Source organism: Diadema antillarum, unplaced genomic scaffold (genome assembly GCF_040938485.1).
Source record: "Diadema antillarum isolate AM-2024a unplaced genomic scaffold, OU_Dant_1.0 seq00000234_RagTag, whole genome shotgun sequence".
Classification (NCBI taxonomy): Eukaryota; Metazoa; Echinodermata; class Echinoidea; order Diadematoida; family Diadematidae; genus Diadema; species Diadema antillarum.
Genome location: NW_027271283.1, coordinates 660,919 through 682,773, shown reverse-complemented (window position 1 = coordinate 682,773; position 21,855 = coordinate 660,919). Strand labels below are relative to the sequence as shown.

Below are 21,855 nucleotides of genomic sequence, written 5' to 3'. Positions count from 1 at the left end.
TCTTTTGATTTAACGATAAATAAAGGGGGCGTACATGCGCCTCTTGCGCCCCCCTCTGTATCCGCCACTGGCTTGGTAAGATTAAACACTTGAATACACTCTACACTTTAGATCCTCTTTAGAGACACTTTTCCAGAGTATATATTTTCTTTTCAATATTCAGATAGGTTAAAAAAAAACCTCCACCATGGGTTCTTTCAGAATCTGTCACTGCTAATCATTTCCCAGGGGCAGTGCCTGCTGTACAAATGAAAAGATGCAGAATGCCCATTTACAGTGGTACTAGGCCTAAGTATTGGCTTTAATTTCAAAGATAGACCAGTATCATCTGGGCCCTATTAAACTATTTCCCGAAAACTCCCACTGAAACGGTTTGCATTATAATAAACAAATTTTTGAGAAATTCATCTCTTCGTTGCGCGAATATTGGTAATCATCTGGTAATTTACAATCTCAGAAATCCTTAGGGCCTTTAGGTCTGTTAGGAAAGAATGTATATTAAGTTTGTAGAGACCAAAAAGAAAAAGGATTTTACAACATTTCAATTCCATTTCTTTAGATTTTTTTATCTATATATAAGCAAAAAAAAAAAAGATAAAGGAAAAACGAAAGAAAGTAAAAAGAGATGTTCCAAACCATGGCATTATCTCATCAATCTATGAGCTATGCTGATATGATCAAGAGAGGACGATCTATGAATGAAAATTCTCCCTGAACTAAACATGACTAAGAATATTTTCATGCTACTATAAAGTATATTCAATGATCACCAAAACACACTGTACGGAAGCATACAAATTTTGACCAGTTCAGTGCATGGAAGGCGCATTTCGATGTCGTTGTTAATGAAAGTTAGGCCTACATAAGATAAATGTTAATTTTTCATATGTGGTTCTTCACATGATTAACATTATTACATTAACATTATTTCTATGAAATGTCTAAGTTTCATCGCACCATAACTCCCTTTTCACCTGCTCTCATATTTTCACTGAAATCTAAAACAATCAAAACCCTTCCTCTGCACCAAAGCCTTCTAAAACCAAAAACGTCACAGTGAAGTTGAATATTTTGCTGCTTAACCACTTGTTAACCCTTACTCTGCCAAGGAGTAATATTTGCACAAATTTCACACACAAAATTTTATACAGCCAGGAAATTAACATGGCACACGGAGGGTTGAGGGAACTATTTCACGATACTTGCAGATTTCAAACAAAACTAATAGAACAGTTGTCGCACGCCGCACGTATCGAAGGCAAAGGCTACTACATTTTGTTAAAGCCCGTATACGACCTCTAGGATAGCTACTTTCAAGGATAAGCTTCATCTTGTTAAACCGCGTCGTATAGCTAAGCGGGCAGAGCTCGTCTTCGACGCCAGCTTTTATTAAAGTTAAGGATTACCGTCTGAACGATCTATTGTCCTAATAGAATTTAATACGTCCTAAGTGTTATTTTTCTTTGTCACCCATCCAATGAAGCTTCTGTAATTCCTGTTTTCCCCACCACCAACCATTAATTAGATCCCTCTCTTGAGCAAGTTAATTTTTCTCCCTTTTTGCGTCATGCACAATGTGTACATTCCCTTTCTTTCCCTTTCTTTCATTTCCTTTATTTATTGCAATTTATAGGAATATTACATAACCGCGAGGTCGGGATTCATGCGGTGGTGCCACCCCTTTTTTTTTTTACGTGTGCAAGTGTTAGCGCGTCTTTTTCCATCATGTGTGCAAAGGCCGGCAAGGTTTAGTGCAGCTCACTGCCATCCCGTAATTTTTTTTTTTTTTCTGGGGGGGGGGGGGGGGGGGTTGTTTAGAACGGTGATCTTTTTAGCTCTTCAAACTAAAGAAGAAAAGTTGTAGCTGCTAAGTAATTGTACATATATGCAGGTATAACTCTGAGCGACTTGACAGTGGAAAATGATTGGGGTTAATACAATATGCCTTTTATCCAAACTAAAGAAAACATTAATGTGTGTATGTCCGTGGTACAGAATTAAAGTGATTTAAGAGTTATCTCTCGAACCGAAGAATAAGAACCTCATATATATAGACTCTCGGAGGTAAGATTACTTGCCACAGGGATCCTTGTTAGAATCGTTGTTGCTATGTGTACTATTAAGCGATGATATCAATTAGCCGTTTTCTGAATGCATGACCCATTTATACGCCAATGACATGATCATCTTTTACTCACATACAAATCCAAAAGCTGTGGAAAATGTTTTGCATAATGAGTTCTCAAGTATGGAAACATGGATGGGTGACAATAATTACATTATGATAAAACATTACTGTTTGTATGTTATTTGGTACAAGGGCAACAGCATCTGAACGTAAAACTTACACAAAAACAATTACTTCAGGTGAAAAGATTTAAATACATCTGAGAGTCATTTGATAGATGATGAGTTGCTATGGGATGTTCACAATGAACAGCTTTGTAACAAATCAAGTACAATTATCATTTATAAGAGTCAATTAAGGTAATTTGTTAACATGACTGAATTGAAATTGGTATGTTAGAATTATATTGTGTATGCCTCATTTTGACAAGCTGTTCCTTGAACATATAGTTCTGAAATTAAAAAAGTTGTATTAATTTCAACTTGATCAATTTATGTTTTGATACAACTGCAACCATCTACCCAAAATATTTCATTCTTTAATTCACCGTAACAGCCATGCACGTACATAATTATCCCACAAGACAATATAAAGAATTTCATCTTCCCTTAATGAGAACTTTACAAACTCAAAATACATTTGTTTACACCGGACCCAGATTTTGGAATAGCTTAGAAAATTATTTAAAAGCATCTGTGAAGTAAACTATGTTTAAGTATTAATTTAAACAATTTCTTTTCTATGTATATATACCACTTAATTAATTCTAATGAAAAAAAAAATCGTCACGTTTCACTTGTCCTTGAGATTTTGGAGTGTGTCCACAGACCTTTTCCATCCCTCTCCTTTTCCCTCTCCTTTTCCTTCTCTATTCTTTCCTGCTCCTCTTCCTCGTTCTTCGTTGTCCAGTATATCTGTCCGAGTGCATAATTTTCCTCAATTTCTGTTATTTCTGTGTTTTGTGTTGTTATTATTGTTGTTGTCACCTTTCTCGTTATGATATATATATATTTTTTTTTTTGTGGCTGATTGCATATCTTCCTTTCCGTTCAATTTTCCTGGCATCCCTGGCCCAAAAGTGTATGTGCCATAAATGTGATATGTTATACTTTATATGTTTGTATTCTAAAATCACAGTAAGTATTGTTTTATTATAGTATCAGCATCATATGTCAATATAGGCGTTTTCACATCAGCCCGATGTTTCGAAATAGCGGGCTATTTTCTGGCTTGTGAAATTTTCCCGATAGCGAAATAGCGTGCTTTTTGATAATTTGAACGCAAATTAGTGCGCTAATTGTATCGCTCTGGTCGAGAAAATTTCTCGACTCCAACTCGGGAAATTTCTTAAATAGAGGGATAATAGTAGCGCGCTATCTGATAATGTGAAAGCGACTCGAGAAATAAGCGAGATGAATGCCATCATGCCTGGCGTGTGTAACCCGATGGATCGAGGCAAACTGCGCACAAATCATGAGGAATTTTTGAGAGGGCACATCCACGCTGCTGATGCTGTTTGCACATACTCAGCTTTCGAATTAGCTATCTTAAAATGTTTAACTATTCGGTCTACCCCCTCTTCGGGCTGATGTGAATATGAAATGAAATAGCGCTCTAATTCGCAATCGCAGAAAATATTTCGAGCTTGGATTTTTATCGGGCTGATGTGAAAACGCAAATGAGTAAATGTACAACAGTATAAAGAAGAATTTAAAATGAATGTCTTCATATTGTTTTAACAAATTGGAACTGTTGTTGTTTTGTTCCAGTGTTTCACGTCTTACAAGCTTGGCTTTTTGTAGTGGAACACTGCGTTTTCCATCATTTTGATTATTTACTATTTTTGTTGCCATGGCAAAGTGCTTTGTATTTTTTTTTCATGCATATACTTTATATTGTATTTGAAAAAATCCTTTATCAGACGAGTGTAAGAAAAATGAAAAAATTGTATCACTTTGGATTGTGTCAACTTTTTCTTTTCTTTTTGATGATGGAAATAATCAAACCATTAAATTGAATTGAATTGATTACTGCGGCGATGTACTATTGCGATGCACCAACGGCTCTATTACACAGTATGCCCGTATGCCCCCCCCCAAAAAAAAAACAAAAACAAAAACAAAAACAACAAACAAACAAAAAACAAAACTTTACACCCTTTAAAAAAATTGTCTAAATTCCATTTCTAAATATTTTGAAGATTTTTTCTTTTTCAGATTTATGGCTGCCCAATAGTCTCATCTAGTGTTTATCATCAAGAGCAATCAACAAAACAAAATTTTGTTCTCGCTTGGCTGAACACTGACGCACTTTGTCCATAGAGTGTGAAAATGACTTGCGCCAAATTGAAAGAAGATGGAAAATTCAGCAGTACAAAAGTGTTCTCATTCAAACACATTGCTCTTTTGCTCACAGTTTTGATTTGAAACCACGCAGCCAAGGGAACGGGCTTGACAGAATCAGAAAGAAAATAATGATAATAATAACAATAGTGAGACTCTTATAAAGCGCTCATTTCTACCTAAAAAAGATACTCAAGGCGATATACATAGAACAGAGTATATATTGTGTCACGTTACAACAGTATCACAGAAATTGATAAGACAATGAACCAACAAATAATATGTACGTATCCACATTTACATACAGGTATACAATTGTCAATTTAAATTGAAAATATACGTCTTGAAAATCTTTTTGAAATCATCAATGGAAGATGCTTCTCTTAGAGATTTTGGTAGGCCATTCCATAGTTTTGGGCCCATATATGAAAAAGCCCGATCCCCAATTATGCTTGATTCGAGGTACCCGTAATTTTAGCGAGTTTGATGAACGGAGATTATACGTGGTGCGAGTTGGTGAAGATTAAGAGTATTTTGAAAGTAGACAGGGGCAAATTTGTGCAATGTCTTCATACGGTAAACAAGAAGATCTTGAAGTTAATACGTTTTTCTACAGGAAGCCAGTGTAGGGACCGAAGTATTGGGGTAGTATGCAAAGGTTTCTTCGTGAAGGTAAGTAATCTAGCGGCACAATTCTGAAGACGTTGCAGTTTACTGAGTTCTTTTTGTGGAAGGCTGCACATCATAGAATTGTAGAAATCTAGACGAGACGAAATAAGAGCATGCATTAGTTCTCCTGCTGCTGATCTAGTTAAATATATCCGAATTGAGCCCAGGTTCCGCGAATGAAATCTTACAGATTGGGACACATATGAAATGTGGTAAGATTTTCATCATAAACAAAATGACCCATCGCCTAGTGACCTAGGCCTATATGTAAAGCACTTTATCTATACTGTATGGGAGTGTTGATATTTTTTTGATACGGAAATAAAGCAAACAAACAAAGGCATGAAATTTAAGTTCATTTCTTAGCTCCATTTCATAAATGTATGCATTGGTTTTGTTCTTGTTGTCGTTTTTCATATAATCTGTTTGTACTTTATATGTAATAACCTCCATTTCAACAAAATGGCAAACGTAGTTTCAGGCATGCCGCCCCAGAACTGTGAAACAGCATATGTGATATAAAACATGCGAGTTCCATCAATAAGTTTAAAAAGTTTTTATAAAATCTTATCCGTACAGAAAGTAACATAGTGATTGTAAATGATGATTTATGCAGCATTCTACTGTTTCTGTAAAACTTTATTTTTTGTATGTTTCTTTGTCTCCCTCCAAAGTGCAAAGAGACCTTGCCAAAGGTATTATGCGCTACTGTATATAAGAACGGTGATAATACTTCTCTTTTAGTCTGAATCGAAACCATATTGTTAGATATGAATCGCCATTTTAGTTGTTGCCATTTTATGTATTTGTTGTTTTTCGTTCGAATGAAAAATAAACTTGAACTTGAACTTGAGAATACTCGATTCATGTAAATTCATTATTGATGGCTGCATTGATCAACGGGGAAATTTAACTTGTGAAGTGTTTAGTGGCAAAAACTCGAATCAGCTCTGGCAGGTACTTGTAAAAGTTGAGCTTTTCTATAATAATAATACACTTGTACTGGTAGGGCTAAACTTCCATATTTTTGAATCTTTAAATCCCACAACTTTCTCATTTCATGTCCAATATTGAAAGAAAAACAACAGTTCTACCATTTACATATCTCCACGCACCTATACCTCCCTATCTCTTTTCATCTTCCTTAGACAAGAGGTTTGCTGCCCTCATCGATTGGCTCTGCCAACGAAAAAAACAGAGAAGGTTAGATTCTGCGGATACGGACTGGTGAAACAAGGGTGAAAATGTCGGCGAAACAACAGAAGACATCGGCGGGTATGTGGGATACGAGAACTCCTGCATATTCCAAGGAGACACAGGATCTACTGAAAGGTTCGTATGATCGTATATAGACAAAGGTGGCATTATTTTGGCATGCGCTTAATTCAGGTTGTCATGGAAATACACGAAGCTTCGTCAAGGCAGAGGGAACGTATCATTGTCCCATATACTCATTTTGATGTAAGTGTACGAGAGTTGTTCGTACAATTGTATCACCGGACGCTTTTTTTTTCTCTCTCTCTCCCTCTCTCTCTCTCTTCCTCTCTTCTCTCTCTGAATTCCGTACTCAGGGGATAGAATTTCGACCACAAATAGCAACAGTCATTCACAAAGTCCTGAAAATTACGAATACAGCAAAGTCATGAAAAATTATCATCTCTGATTTTGGGAAAATAGACTTCATGTTTACCCCTCTCCAACGTTAAAGATAATAAAAAGTTTTGGTAGGGGCAAACATGGTATTACCGGACGCATGGTATTACCGGACACGCACATTTTTGCGTACTAATGACATTCTGTACGCGCGAGACTTCGTAGATTAGCCTCACAGAACTTTGTGTGGACCGAAATCGCAAAAAAACGCCAAATAAAAATGTAAAAACACGAAAAAATTCACATTTTACCTCAAATTTATAGTTGAGTGACCCGCACCTCTTCATAGTTAATATTTATGCATGTTTGAATCACATTTCACGACTGAAATTCTATGAAATCCCACTCACATACAGGAAAAATGCTGAAGATTCCAATAAAACCAAAAGTTCACTCATCGATATCGGAAATTTGTACACTATCGTCCTCAAACGCGAATGATGCGGAATAGTTGTGCGCTAAGGGGCCCGCAGCTCATCACCCGCGCGTGCAGCTCTTATAGACAAAGCACGTAAACTAGAAGTATAGAGTCTAACCAGTTGTCGATTTCTCACAAGGTTTTATTGCGTGAACTGTTCGAAATGTTCAAGACAGACATTTTACCGTAAAATACAAAATTTGAGCCTCATTTGCCGATTTTTTCTTTGTCATCCGCTCGGTGAGAATGTGTACGGTGATTTGTGGGATGAATTATGATTCTGGTGCAAGGACTAGGTGCGAAAGACCTCGATTATTCGATTACGAAAATCGCGTCCGGTAATACAATGCGATTTAGCACCGCGCAGAAAACAACTATTTTTAGAGGGGAACGTTTGAAGCATATTTTCTAAAAACTGGAACGAAGAATTGACATAAGTTGGCTGAATTCGTGATTTCCAGGAGTCTGTGAATAAGTGGTGTTATTTTTAGCCGAAATTTCATCCACTGAGTACGGAAATCAAAGCCACGAAAAAAAGCGTCCGGTAATTGGATGTCCCACCCTACCTCAAAAGTGTCCTTGAATTTCCTTGTCTTAGTTTGCGTTTCAGGTTAAAGTACCTTTCATATAACTAACACTGTGAGACTTACTCGCCCCAAAGTGCTCTCATGTCTTAGTAATCATGCAATCAACTGCGATCAGCAGCCCCATACGCATAGCGACCAGCAGTCCCATACGCATAGCGTAATCGAGCTTCGCATTGTAGCATTCAGGATCATGACAGATTTAGTATCGCAGGGTAAATGTCAACTTAAAATCCCATAAATTCTTCAATTTGAAGACTTACCAATTAACTTGAAGTATTGAAAACAGGCTTTGGGCAACGTTTGGTTCTGCCTATAGTCCCTTTCTGTTCGAATTGATGACTGAATGTGACTCGGTCGACAGGACCTTAGGAGAGCTACATACAGTACACTGAATACTACAGCCAGTGCATGCGAACATATCTGTGCACACAAATTTCAAATCCATGAACGGATAAGATGTTTGTGTGCGCATGCGCTGGCCATGGTATCCAGTGTATGTAGCTCTCCCAAGGTCCTCTCGACCGAGTCACATTCAGTCATCAATTCGAACAGAAAGGGACTATTGACAGAAACAAACGTTGTTCGAAGCCTGTTTTCAATACTTCAACTTAATTGGTAAGTCTTCAAATCGAAGAAATTTTTGGATTTTAAGTTGACATTTACCCGCGATACTAATTCTGTCATGATCCTGAATGCTACAATGCGAAGCCCCATTACGCTATGCGTATGGGGCTGCTGGTCGCAGTTAGCTATGCGTACAATGGGCTGCACGCTGCTGGTCGCAGTCAGTGGTTTCGTACAATATTTATCGACGCTGGTCAGCGTCGGCTCTGGTACGAAACCATTATTGCATGATTAGTATTAAAGACATGAGAGCACTTTGGGGCGAGTAATTCTCACAGACAACGTACTTTATCCTGAAACACAAACCAAGACAAGGAAATTCAGGGAAGCTTTTGAGGTACCAAAACTTTTTATTATCTTTAACAAAAAGGTTGTCTTTTTTTCGTGGTGTAAAATCGCATTGCCATTTGCTATAATTCCAGACACCACTTTTGTTGTGGAACAATCGACATCTTTCACACCTTGCCCTTGCTCTGGAGTCACAATATACCCACGATTCACCATACACATTCGTCATTCTTACCAAGCCAAGCCAAGCAGAAGACAAAAAAAAAAAAAAAAAAATCGGCAAATGAGGCTCAAATTTAGTAATTAAAAACCTTGTAAAAAATCTCCATATTGCAACGTTAGTTGTAACGTTGAATCTAAAGTAGAATGTAATTTCTTAGCGTTTTCACATTTTTATGTCAAACTAGATACACATTTGTAGTGTGTTCATTTCGATTTCGGGCTGCACAACGTTCTGTGAGACAAATCTACATAACAAAGTCTTGAATGTTTACGCAAAAATGTGCGTGTCCAGAATATACCATGCTGTCCGGTAATGCCATACTTCATTAGATCTAGAGTCTGCTTATTTTGATAGGCCCTAGGCTACAGGCTGTATACACTAGTCTATACGATAAGCATTTTTTTCTTCTTTTTAAACTGCACTGGGTCATTTCAAGTTGAATGCTAACGTTTGAGTGCTAACATACCACTACCAGGTAGTAGGTTAGTGCTACTGCTATCTCAGCACTACATTGTAGCACAGGTGATAAAACCAACTAGAAATCACCCATTGTAACTGATAGGCCTGTCACTTGACTAAAAGATCGGTCTGTATCTGGTCGTCAAGGATATGTTTCGTGGAGGCCTGTCATTAGTGTCAATTATCAGTTTCCACAAAGTTTCATACTGTTGTTACTGTTAGTGTTAGAACTAATGTCACATGATATACAATGTAGAATCTACACCTTTTTTCTCGGACTTTGTCACCAAAAAAACAACAAGAGGCTTGGGGAAAAAGATGGCAAATGAAATACAAGCTGGACAAATGCAACGTTATGCGCTTCACAAGGAAGTCTCGATCCATTCATCACACGTACACCTTATCCGGTCACCAGATAGAAACAGTGTCCAGTCACAAATACCTAGGAGTTGTCTTATCAGACAAATTAAAATGGAATAGACATATTGATATAACTACAGCCAGAGCAAGCAGCATGATTGGCTTTCTTCGTCGTAATCTACATAATGCACCGAGAAATGTTAAATTACAAGCATATAAGCGCCTAGTGCGTCCCCACTTGGAGTATTGCTGTACAGTATGGGACCCCTTCACTCAACGTAACATCTCCAAGATTCAAGCAGTACAAAATAGAGCAGCCAGATTCATCCGGTAATGATTACAAGTGGCAATCTTCTGTCTCCGGAATGATAAAGGATCTCAAACTTCATCCACTCCCAGAACGACGCAAGCTTTTAAGGCTATCAACATTTCATAAAATAAAGCACGGTAATATTGATTTAAATCTCGAGGATTATATCAGTCCTGCTCAAGCACCGAGAGGTATGACAACCCGAAGTTATCATCCTGATAATTACTCTACTTCATACGGTTCCTCAACTGCTCTCGCCAACTCCTTCTTCCATAGAACAGCGAAGGATTGGAAACATCTGCCGAGTAACATCATAAATTTGACACATTCAAAGAAGCGCTCCAGTGTCACCTCCGTTGTGATTAGCTGCACATCACACCACAGTGCTGAGTGATATTCTATCCAGAGTTTTTCAGCGTATTCATCCAGATCCAGATCCAGAAGGAAAAGGTCCATGATCACACTGTAGATCCCTCTATACAGTAGTTGTAACTGCAGTACTTTGGCATTCTTCTTCTTCTTCTTCTTCTTCTTCCTATACTGTGCAGAACCTCCCAAGAGTATACTCACACACTTGGTGGGCTCTCCTCCGTGACAGACATGAGACTCCAGGCATAAACCCCCCAAAATATAGATGTTTCTTAAAATAAAATTCTACACTGTTAATCCGTTCCTTACGGGAACCTGGTTTACCAGTCTCCCGTGGGAGCAACTGATATACAGGAACCTGGTTTACCAGGTTCCCAAAATGAAGACAAGGGTGCCTGCTTCAGTGGCCTAAATTCATGTTTCTCTGTGTTCAAATGCTCAGAAAAGTGGGTTTGATAAAAAGATCAGAGTTTTTTCTATCACTGAGTATCAGGATTTGTTCTTCTGCTGTTTAAAAAAAGGGGGTTTTACAGTATTATGTACCTTTTCCTGATTTAGTTTTTTGCTTGTTCTGCTGTAAACTTGTACGAATATGTACATAATGATCAAGGCTGAGATCAATTAAAATGCGGGTTCGCTGACCCCAGTCACCTCATTGAGGTACCTGGTTTTGTGTAGAACAAAAGATTCTGAGAGCTCATCAGCGCACGCTCTATTCATACCTCGCACCCGATCGATATTTCCATTGTTCACGGGCACATGTAGTTGACCGCAGAAAGGGGGACACAATGAACCACTTGACTGCCTTCACACAGCTGGATTACCAACCTGTGTGCCTCTCTGTCGACGGGCGAAAAGAATCTCGTTTGGGGGCATTAAAGGCACTCAGAGAATTGCGGAAGGAACAGGTTAAAATCCTTCTGCGTTGCCCTGGGTTTTTAGTTGAAGTTGATGTCTTTGATCTTTGATTTGAAGATGCAAAGTGATGTTGAGTTCACTACATCTTGAGGTAGGTGGTTCCACAGGCGGATGGTGTCTGGGAAGAACGTCCCCCTAAGGAGTGAAGTGCAGGTTCTGGGGATGACAAACCTCTTGTTGTGTCCTCTAGTTTGAGTGTTGAGGGGAATGAGTTGATTATCAGGGATGTCGATGAGGTTGTTGGCAATGCGGAACATCATGGTGCTTTTGGCCATGGATCTCCGGTGTTCGAGAGAGTCCCACTTCAGCTGCTCTAACATGGTGGTGACACTGCTTTCTCGTGAGTAGTTATTTATGACAAAGCGGGCGGCATTGCGTTGGACAGATTCAACCTTAGCTTTGTTCCTCTTGTGTGAGGATCCCAAACGCAGCTGGCATACTCCACGATTGATCGGACAAGAATGTTGTAACATTCTGTCTTGATGACAGATGGGTACTTGCTCAGGTTACGCTTTAGGAAGCCAAGAGATCTCATTCCTTTGGTAGTGATACAATCAATGTGCCTGTTCCATGATAGGTCGTTGGTGATTTCAACACCAAGGTATTTCGCTTATGGTACTGCCTGCAGAGAGTGACATGGATGGAGTAGGTAGATGTGACAGGTTGACGGCGTTTGGTGATGTGGAGGACTTTGCATTTTTCTGGATGGAAGGTCATTAACCACTTCTGTTCCCAGTGTTCTAGTGCCTTGAGGTCTTGTTGCAGTTGTGTGCAGTCATCAGGATTCTTGATGGTTCTGTAGATGACACAGTCATCTGCAAAAAGTCTCACTTTAGAGCCCCGTGACACACAGTCTGGCAAGTCGTTGATATAGGCCAAGAATAGAAGTGGTCCTAACACGGTTCCCTGGGGCACCCCAGATGATACGGGGGATTCATCTGATGATTCACCATCCACTACTACCCTCTGAACTCAGCCTTGCAAGAAGTTGCTAATCCAGCTGAGAAGGCTGCCTTGGATTCCATAGTATTTGAGTTTTTGGAGAAGACGGTGGTGGGGGACTTTGTCGAATGCTTTTGCAAAGTCGAGAAGTACTATGTTTGTTTGTGATCCATTGTCCAAGGTGTTTGCTAAGTCATCCACAGTGATGATCAATTTGGATTCACTTGAGCGAGCTTTGCGGAATCCATGCTGGGCATCTGTTAATATATTGCATGCTTCAAAGTGTTGAATCGTCAATATATCTAGTGGGGATTATGACAGATTGCCCTTATTGGGGGCTTCGGTTAGCATATAAATCATATCTGCCAAACCTGTGAAAACCTTGTATCGACAATTCATTGTAAAATCCACATTTATTCATCTTTAAGTTACCTTCTAGATTCATCCCAAGGCAGCCGAGGAGTTGAAGTTTTAAAGTCTAGTATCCATTTTTTCATGAAATCAGTTCATAAAGGCTGAAAAAGAACTTTTGAAAATACACTGTACTTCATGTCTGAATTGTGTGATGTCTTCGTTGCATGGAGGTGACCGTTTTGGGAAATGTTGGCGTACTTGTGAAATAGTCCCCACTACTGCCTGTCTGTACTTTGAGTGCAGCTGCTTTTCTGTTATACTGTGTGGTGTCCACAAGCACATAAGCACAGCAGTGGGGCTTTCTTCCACAGTATGATACTCGTAAATGTGGCCCCACCAAATGGCATTTATGCATGATTGATACAGCTGGAGGGCCAATTTCCACAACACAGAATCTTTCCTCCTTCCATCTTTCATTTTTTTTCCTTTGTTCTTTCTTTCTTTCTTTCTCCGAATTATTATTGGAAGGACTTCCTTATATCTTTTGACTAATTTAACTACAAATACAACCCTAACCTAAACCTAACCCTAACCCTAACTTAACCTTGCTTGCTGATACAAGGATACATGCACACTGCAGTTGGGCTGATTTCATGATTTTACCCAAATATCCTGCCAGACCGTTGAACTTTGACGTCATACCACTTGCTCTAGGAGCACCTTTTGAACGTTTTCTACGAAAGGAAATGCGTCATGTATTCCAGCGGTTGTGCTTTCGAATGATTCCCCTTGCAGCTTAACTTGTCTTCGTTTTGGTATGAGAATCGAAAGGTGGTTTTGATGAGACTTTTGCATCATTTTTATGCCTATGATTCTGTTAAAAATTATCCAAAATCTATATCAAGAAAGTAGAAAAAGATATGGAAAAGAAAGCCTGAAGCTTTCTGAGCATATTGCACTGTGTTGCTGTGCGTGTAGTACCTGTGCTAAGCTGTGATTTTGCGCTGAAAAAAAAAAATGTCACTTGCCAATGAAAAAAAAAAAAATATTGCCACTTGCCAATTTTGATGTTTCAGGACATCTTGGGATATATTGGAAAGGCACACTGTCGGCCCAAACATGAAGGGTCGCCATAACCCCAGGTGCTGTAGCCAATAATGTATCGTTGCGGCTGGGGCTGTTGGGAGGGTTTAAAGAACCTATGTGTAGATCTGTTTGATTTGCGGATCTTCAAACTCAGTATGGGCAGTTTATGATTTCTCAAAACAAATATGAGTTTATGTTTTGAGTAAGTTTACTGACACTCATGAAACAGAGTGCATAATATGGAATTCCATATAATAATCATTCATGGCTATTTTTTTTTTTAAATGATTTTCATGTATGTAGCTGTAACTGACTAATGTGTGGCTGTAATCTCTGTTGTTCTTTCAATGTTCTCCAGTTATGATGAAGGAGTCGAAACTCAACAACTTTCAGATGCGGCAGCTACAGAAGACAGTTAGTGGTAAGACAGACTACTAGTACTTGTGTCAGATGGGAAATTTCAGACAAAAATGAAATTGTTAAGGATCAGTCACAAATTTGCAAGCATTCAGTTTGTTGGTGTGGTCATGCATGTTATAAATTACACAAGAAGATATGAAACCCTTGACCTGGAAAAGACACAATTGACCTGCAGTTTGCCTGTGTATACAAACTGGAAGATTTATTATCACCTTCATTGTTTGTATTCTTCTACCAAAACAAAACAATTTGTTTTCAGGTCTTCTATAAAGTCGCCTAATAACTGTTTGATATGCACAGCTACTGTATGAAAAACTTCACAGGATAACATTTGTTCATTTAAGTGACGGTCCTACATTTGTAATTGAAATTTAAGACCATCTTGGCCATTAATTAATGAAGCAAACCTGCAGATTTTGCCAGATATGTAGAAAGCAAAGCACAGTTGGATTAATGAACCAGGCACTGGGTAGAATACTGTTGATGTATACTGTGTGATTTAAATCAAATTTACAGCGGGTGGGAGTTTGCCAACATCTTGCAATCCGACAACCAGCGCAAGGCCAGCCCAGCCTGTCCCACCAGTGCAGCCCAGTGCCCGGACCAACCCACGCGCCCTCAGGGGCACGCTGCGGACAAAGGAGGACATTGAAGAGTCTGGGGCGTATGAGAGGGAACAGTATCGAGGAGGAGGAGTTACAAGTGAGTTTGCCACACAACATCTTTATTCTCAAAATATATCTGTATACTTTGCCTTCAGTATGTCAAAATTTCATTCAGTGTCATTTGGCTGGATTGTTGAAGAAGGCTTGAAGAAGTCTACAGTCTTTACGTCTGACTCTTCTCACTTTGGTATCCTTACTGATGAAAGTGAGGTACATAATGACATGTGTATAGGTTTTCTACATCATGATGTGAAATGTGAAAATAACACAAAATTTCGAATGAAAAACTAATGATATTAGAATTGTTAGAAAGATAAGCTGAAAGGATAATAGTGAAAAATGGCCATACTTGTCATGATAGTAGTTGTATAGGTTTTGAGAGTAGAGATTTATGATACTTTTATATGCATAAGCTTGAGTGAAGTGATACTTACGGTGACAAAAATAGTTATGATCGTTTCTGTTATCATTTTTGACTTCTTCATGATAACAAAAAATTCAAACAGCTCAAATGATATCTCTGCCTTTATATAATTTCATAATGCGGTTTTATTTGTCTATCAAATGTTACATCACGCCCTAAAGGGTCTGCACTGATAAGAACTGCATTTGTATTCGTTTCTGGAAAGGATTTGGAAAATTTACCTGTGGACACAAAATTTGCACTAAGTCTTATCGCATCTTATGAGAGAAAAATAAGATATGCAGCTAAGTTTTGCCAACCAGTATCCTTTGAACCTTTTGTCTTGCCTCTCCCCCCTTTCCCTGATCTTCTTACTTTACCTTCCAGAATCTCTGGAGAAGGAGAAGCAGAGGCTACAGAACATGATGGCATACGGTGAGGATCTCCCACCCATCACAGACCAGAGGAAGCAGGAGCTCCTGAGGACACCATCTCCAGAACCTGTCAGGGATCGCTTCTCAGAATGTGAGTATGGCAACCACCATTCCAAACCATCCTACCACCCCACCACCTTATCACCCCACCACCCTATCACCCCACCACCCCGCCACCCCATTACCCCACCATCCCAAACTCTTCATTAGCTTGTGTGTTTTAGTAATTGATTAGTAACTGAATGTGTCTCAAACAGAAGTATTTAGATATACTGGACCAAGGAAAGAATTTTGTGAATCATCTTGTGTGTTCATGTTTGTGTGTATGTGTGTGTTTGTGTCTGGGATGATGTTTATAAAATGTATTGTATATAGAATTTATTGTGAAAACAACAACAAAACAACACACAAAAAATAACAGGGCAACAAGGCCCAAAACAGGAATTGAATACTGTAAAACATGATGATATTCGCGGCACGAAATTTTCGTGAATTGGAGCGGAGGGCCTTTTTCGTGGCAAGAAATTTTCGCGAATTGCCTCTTGCGTTCAATGCATATAGTGTAGATAAGAAATTTCGCGTGCATTTTAATTTCGCGAATCTTGGCGCTCGCGAAATTCGCGAAATTAAAATGCACGCAAACATTTCTCGTTTTACAGTATATGAATGAATGATTGAATAAATGAATGAATGAAGGATGGATGGATGAATTGGTGGATGGATGTATCAATGGAGGAACAAATGAATGAATGAATGAATTCATTAACTTATTAATCAGTAAGTGATTGAATGAATGAATGAATGAATGAATTGATTAATTGGTAAATGATTGAATGAATGAATGACTAGATGGATGAGTGACTATAATGTGAATGAAAGAAAGCAAAATAAACAAAATGTCGATAAGACAAATTGACAGAAACATGTGATATTCATACTTGTGTCATAGTGGAAGCAGAGATCGAAGAGAGGCAAGAGTTTTTGGAAGACATGAAGAAACTTGGCAAGGAGAAGCACTACAAGACAATCATCAGTACAGAGATCTCACAGGTAACGGGCATGGCTGTGTCTGGCCAATGAGGGCAGTGCACACCTAATTGCCTTTAAACAGTTTCAGAGTCCAGTGAAATATGGCCATTTGGTTTATGGTCTTGTAATTTTTTTTTTCTTCTTGCAAAACCCATGTACAGTTGATTACAATCTACTCCATAGCAATAGCATCAACATGATCTAATTCTTGAAGAATGTATGTTCGTGCAAAGTGGCGCTGATTTTTCCCTCGGATAAATGCATTTTTCGTGAGGAAGACATACTGATGTGGTCAAACGATCTTTAAACTGGCAAGTAATATCATGATTAACTCCATGTAATAGGCAAATTCAATTAAAGTTTTACAGAAACAAACTTTCTAGAATCCTGTCATCCAGGAGGAGACATACTAGGAGTGATGGAAGGAACACATTTTAGCCAGTCACAATTTACCACATTGTTGATGTTAGTGATGCACCTTTATGTGATAAGATGTCTGTACCTCGACACTCAGGACACTGACTGCTTCTTTCATACATTGCAAAGACCTATGAAATGTAGTACAGTGTATATGTTTTAAAGGGACTGCGGCTTCTGTCTACCTTTCAGAAAATCCGGGAGATGGAGGTTATAGACAAACAGAGGACGCAGCAGCTGAAAAGAGCCATCGAAGAGAGTGAGCACCGAGAAGCTCAAAGTTCATCAGACGCTGGCGGAAGTTGAGACCTTTGATACAGATGCTGTTATTGTATCATATCATCTCTCTCTATGTTCTATTTCTTTTATTGGTAAAATGACGTCATGAATGAACTGCTTCACATGGAGGCCGTGTGCAAGGAAGTACATGTAGCGTCATATTTTCTTCTTTTGACCCAAGAAGAGGTCAAATTAGTGTGTTCATAAGTGTAGAGTGTATCACCCATGTGAATACCCGTTGTCTGTGCACGGCGAGTGTTTGTAGTCAAACTGAGGGTGATACATCACACCTCAGCTACTCAGTACACTTCTCCTGTCTGGGAGTCAAATGTCAGATATGTGAATTTGAATGAGAAATATGATTCAGTGAGAAATATGATTCAGTGAGAAAAGTGACAAAACCTCATCAAGTCAATCCTCAAGGTAATTGATCATGTGAATCATCTGACACAGCCATTGAGAGACAGAGGGAGGAATTCTTGGAGAAGGGGGCCAGAGCTTAATATTGGTTATCATCCTTCAGTCATCTCTGTATGCTTGAGTGACCCGCACCTCGCCGTAGTTAAAGGGGCATTCCAGACGATTTTCATAATTTCACATCATGTAGTACATAAATCGACAGCTCCATGTATAGATTCACGGAATTTATTGTGGTTCTTGAGCAGAGAAACAAATTAACTGAAAATCTTAAACAAATTACACTGAACAGTGTTGATGACATCAGAGCCTCACATATTTCAGAAATGTAGCAGTGGAATTCCATTATGGTACCGCTTGCTCAACAAGTTCACCTGTTACGAATCTATGCATGCCTTCTTCTTTTGTTCTGCTTCCTTGAGCCCCAACTCATGCATTCTTATGGTGAGGCTGCCATGTCATCATCCTTGCTCATTGTGATTTGTTATAAATTTTGAAAACATTCTCATTGCTCATCCAAATCACTATAAATTCTGAAACTCTGTAATCAGTTTAACTAATCTATAGTTGTTCAAATGTAAAAGTCTGAAAATGATCCGGAGGTCCCCTTTAATGTTTATGCATGTTTAAATCACATTTCGTCACTGAAATTCTATGAAATCCCACTTACATAAAGGAAAAATGGTGAAGATTCAAATGGAACCATAAGTTCAATGATCAGTACTGGAAATTTGCAGCTATCGTCGTCAAACGCGAACGATACGGAATTCATGTGAGCTAAGGGAGGGGCCTGCACCTCGCCACACCCCGCTCTCCCCCCACAGACAAAGCAGGTAAAAGACGTGTGCGGGTGACTGTGATGATACTGATAACACGTATTCTGTACACAAATATAAGATTTTCAAGAAGACTGTTTGGTTTTCACCTCAGTTTGCTTGGTTGTGGTAACCCTGCAAAGTTTCAAACGTACTGAACACAGCCTACATTTTCGTTCAGTGCGCTTCTAGCAATTTTACACAGGGTGTTGATATTAGGGCCCCTGATGAGATGGGGGTACCTCACTATACATCAAAACAACAAAATAAACAAGCACCTAAAAAATAAAAAAAATAAAAAGCCTGTCATTGCTTCTTCGTTCTATTCTTCTGCCCAATTTTGTTCACATTTTCACTGATTTAGTTTTAATCATTTGCTATTCATAACAAGTTGACTTGAGGATTTGGGGTTTCCTTTGACTACATTTGGGCAAGTGTTATGAAATTGTTGATCATTGCTCATTATCAAATATGGTCTCCTTTTCACTCAGTGCCAGCAAAGATGACTAAACCTTTGCATAGCTTTGACATTCCACCCATAATTTGATATGTTTGAGTAATAATAATGAAATTGCAACTACTCTATGTCTTTATACTCTCGAACAGAGCCTTGCTATGAAAATAGTTTTGTAGACTGTCAAGGGTGTGGAGAACTGTGTCATGCACTGATACAATCTTACATGGTCCTAATAAAATTTGGTATGGTTCACTTGTGTAACGGTACTTGATTATCATATATAAACTGTGAATATACTTGAAGATTTGTATTTATATAACTACATGTATGTAACTCTATTTGTGTGTATATACATGTACATTGTACATGTATGTACATGTACATGTATACTTTGATATGCATGTCCTCTTTTTATGCCATTGATGTGAAATGTAACATAATCATATCAGAACCCATTGTATGAAAGACCCACCATAGCATTAATACTTGTTGAAGCAGCGATTGTCATAGCAATTACAGCAGCCAATTAACTCTCATGACTTTTGCTTGTTGCCATGGTAGTCAGTATCATTGTGCATTACATTCAATACAAACCTTGTAGAAAGTTTGTAATGCTGATCAGGCCCATGATCTTATAATTTCTCTACTGAAATCATCTTTTTGTATGCCTCGTTTATGGGCACTGTTGAGCTTCTGCTTATGGCTTGAAAGTCAACATATTCTAGGAGAATGTGTCATAACAAGTAGGTGTACTATCCATGAACAGACACATACATTGTGTAAATCACATACTGGTACATGTGCACTGTATTTAGTTAGTGATCTTCTGCCAGAAACTATTTCTTTGTATTGGTAGAGGTATCTTGAAACCATCGCACACTGTGCCACTTTCAATCCCATGACTGACCAACTTTGGATCTGAAATAAACAAGTGTGTTTATTCTGAGGCTTTTATGATATATTTCAGATTTAAAGTCGGTCAGTTGTGCGACCAAAAGTGGTATATTGTGCGGTGGATAGCCTTTACAGTGAGTGTGGCAAATGTGGCTACATGTACGGTAGTAAGAGGTACACTTGTCCCGTGTGTCAAAAAAAAAAAAAATTACAACGGTCCCCTCCATAATGATAACTTAAAACATTGTGAATCAATCCAAATACAATTTCAGCAAATGAAACTATAATTCATTTCCCACATCTTACAGAAAACCCCCTATCTCATTTGCTTCAGTGGTCAAAGAGAAATGAGGATTTTTGTTGAGCACATCAGGAATCCCTTCCCTCTAAGTTCTGTCCTTTGTGTTCACACATTATGCAGTTCCAAGGGCATCCAAGTGCTAAACTTGGAAGAATCATATGCACGACATGCTTTACAACTACCCACATTTCTCTGTGACCACCTTACCACATTGAATGGGGTTCCCTGCAAAATGTAGGTAAGGTGTTATAATTTTAGACCCTGAAAAGCATTCAGACAGTTTAATCATATTTAAAGTTTAATATCAATGTGGAAATCTGATTGTAATTTTTTTTTGGACATACTGTACTATCACCTGCCTCCTCAGATGTGATATGATAGACTGTACAGTAGTGATGTGTAATTCAATACACTGGACTCCCATATTGTAATTTGAAATGGCTGAGATATCCAAAACAGAGTGATCCAAATAAAAGGTGGGATCCACCTTTTATTACGATCACTTTGTTTTACTTTATTTTTGGATGTCTCAGCCATTCCAAACCTGATATTCGTCAAGTAAACTTTGAAGTCCTATAAGAATTGTATGCTGGGTACTATTTTATAACTGGTTTCTTGGTATCTCGCAAAAAGTTTAAAGCCCAATCCTCATCTCCATCAATGCTATACTATCTCTTTAAAAGACAAAGAAGTACTGCTATACAATGTATTCCATCACCTCATCTAGTGTACAAAGTACTTGTTGGACATAATCTCAAATAATTATTCTTGTGTCCATGAAGTTTCAATGAAGATTTCAGTGGAATTGAATCAGTTCTTTCCATTTGTGAGTGGTACATTTTTTATCATGTTGTATCACCTTGTCGAAGTGAAAGAGATGGTTGGACGAGTTCCTTGAAATAAATTAATATTTTGCCAAGTAGATGGAAAAGTATTTTTTACTTGTGATATTGTACTTGAGTGTGTGTGGTTAATGTGAATAACGTTTGTCTGGTCATAGGCACTGACCTACCCTCTGTATTGTCTGTTTTCATTTTGTCCACAATCAATGTATGAAATACCTGTGTATGCACTGTATAGGCGTTTTCACATCAGCCCGATGTTTCGAAATAGCACGCTATTTTCTGACTTGGGAAATTGGAAAATATCTCGAGCTTGGATTTTTAGCGGGCTGATGTGAAAACGCCTAATGTGTGAGAGTTTTTTAAAGGGACTGTACAGTACTGCTTGAGGTAGGGATTCATGTTTGAACATTCCTAAGTGAGCTAATGAGAAACCTCTTATGAAATATGAAAGAGCACGCAATTTTAAGAAGGATTCAACGTTTATTTGATGAAAATTGGTCTCCAAATGGCTGAGATATTAAAAAAAAATGATAATAATAAAAGGCGACAGGACACGCCCTTTATTAGGATCTCTTTGTTTCACATTGGTTTTGGATATATCAGCCATTTCAAAACTGATTTTCATCAAATAAACTTTTGATACCCCTTAGAATTGCACGCTCTTTGACATCTTGACATCAACGTTAAAAGCTAAATCCTCACCTCAACCAGAACTGTACACACCCTTTAACACCAGTTAAATTTTCACC

The 21,855-nt window shown here is 38.4% G+C and overlaps 1 protein-coding gene across 1 annotated transcript; it reads left to right on the top strand.

Annotated features, from left to right (window-relative positions):
• The first annotated feature begins 6,366 nt into the window (after positions 1-6,366).
• On the top strand, positions 6,367-17,404 carry LOC139729351 (UPF0193 protein EVG1-like). The gene is made up of 6 exons (XM_071640279.1): positions 6,367-6,471; positions 14,089-14,151; positions 14,667-14,852; positions 15,606-15,743; positions 16,602-16,702; positions 17,291-17,404. The coding sequence occupies exons 1-6, from the start codon at positions 6,384-6,386 to the stop codon at positions 17,402-17,404; spliced, it is 690 nt and encodes a 229-aa protein (XP_071496380.1). The 5' UTR covers positions 6,367-6,383.
• The last annotated feature ends 4,451 nt before the right edge of the window (positions 17,405-21,855 follow it).

Bases quoted from the DNA above. Each gene is read 5' to 3' on its own strand.
- LOC139729351 (XM_071640279.1), top strand. From the start codon at position 6,384: ATGTCGGCGAAACAACAGAAGACATCGGCGGGTATGTGGGATACGAGA. The intron at 6,472-14,088 runs GTTCGTATGATC...AATGTTCTCCAG, and splicing joins GACACAGGATCTACTGAAAG to TTATGATGAAGGAGTCGAAA. The intron at 15,744-16,601 runs GTGAGTATGGCA...CTTGTGTCATAG, and splicing joins CAGGGATCGCTTCTCAGAAT to TGGAAGCAGAGATCGAAGAG.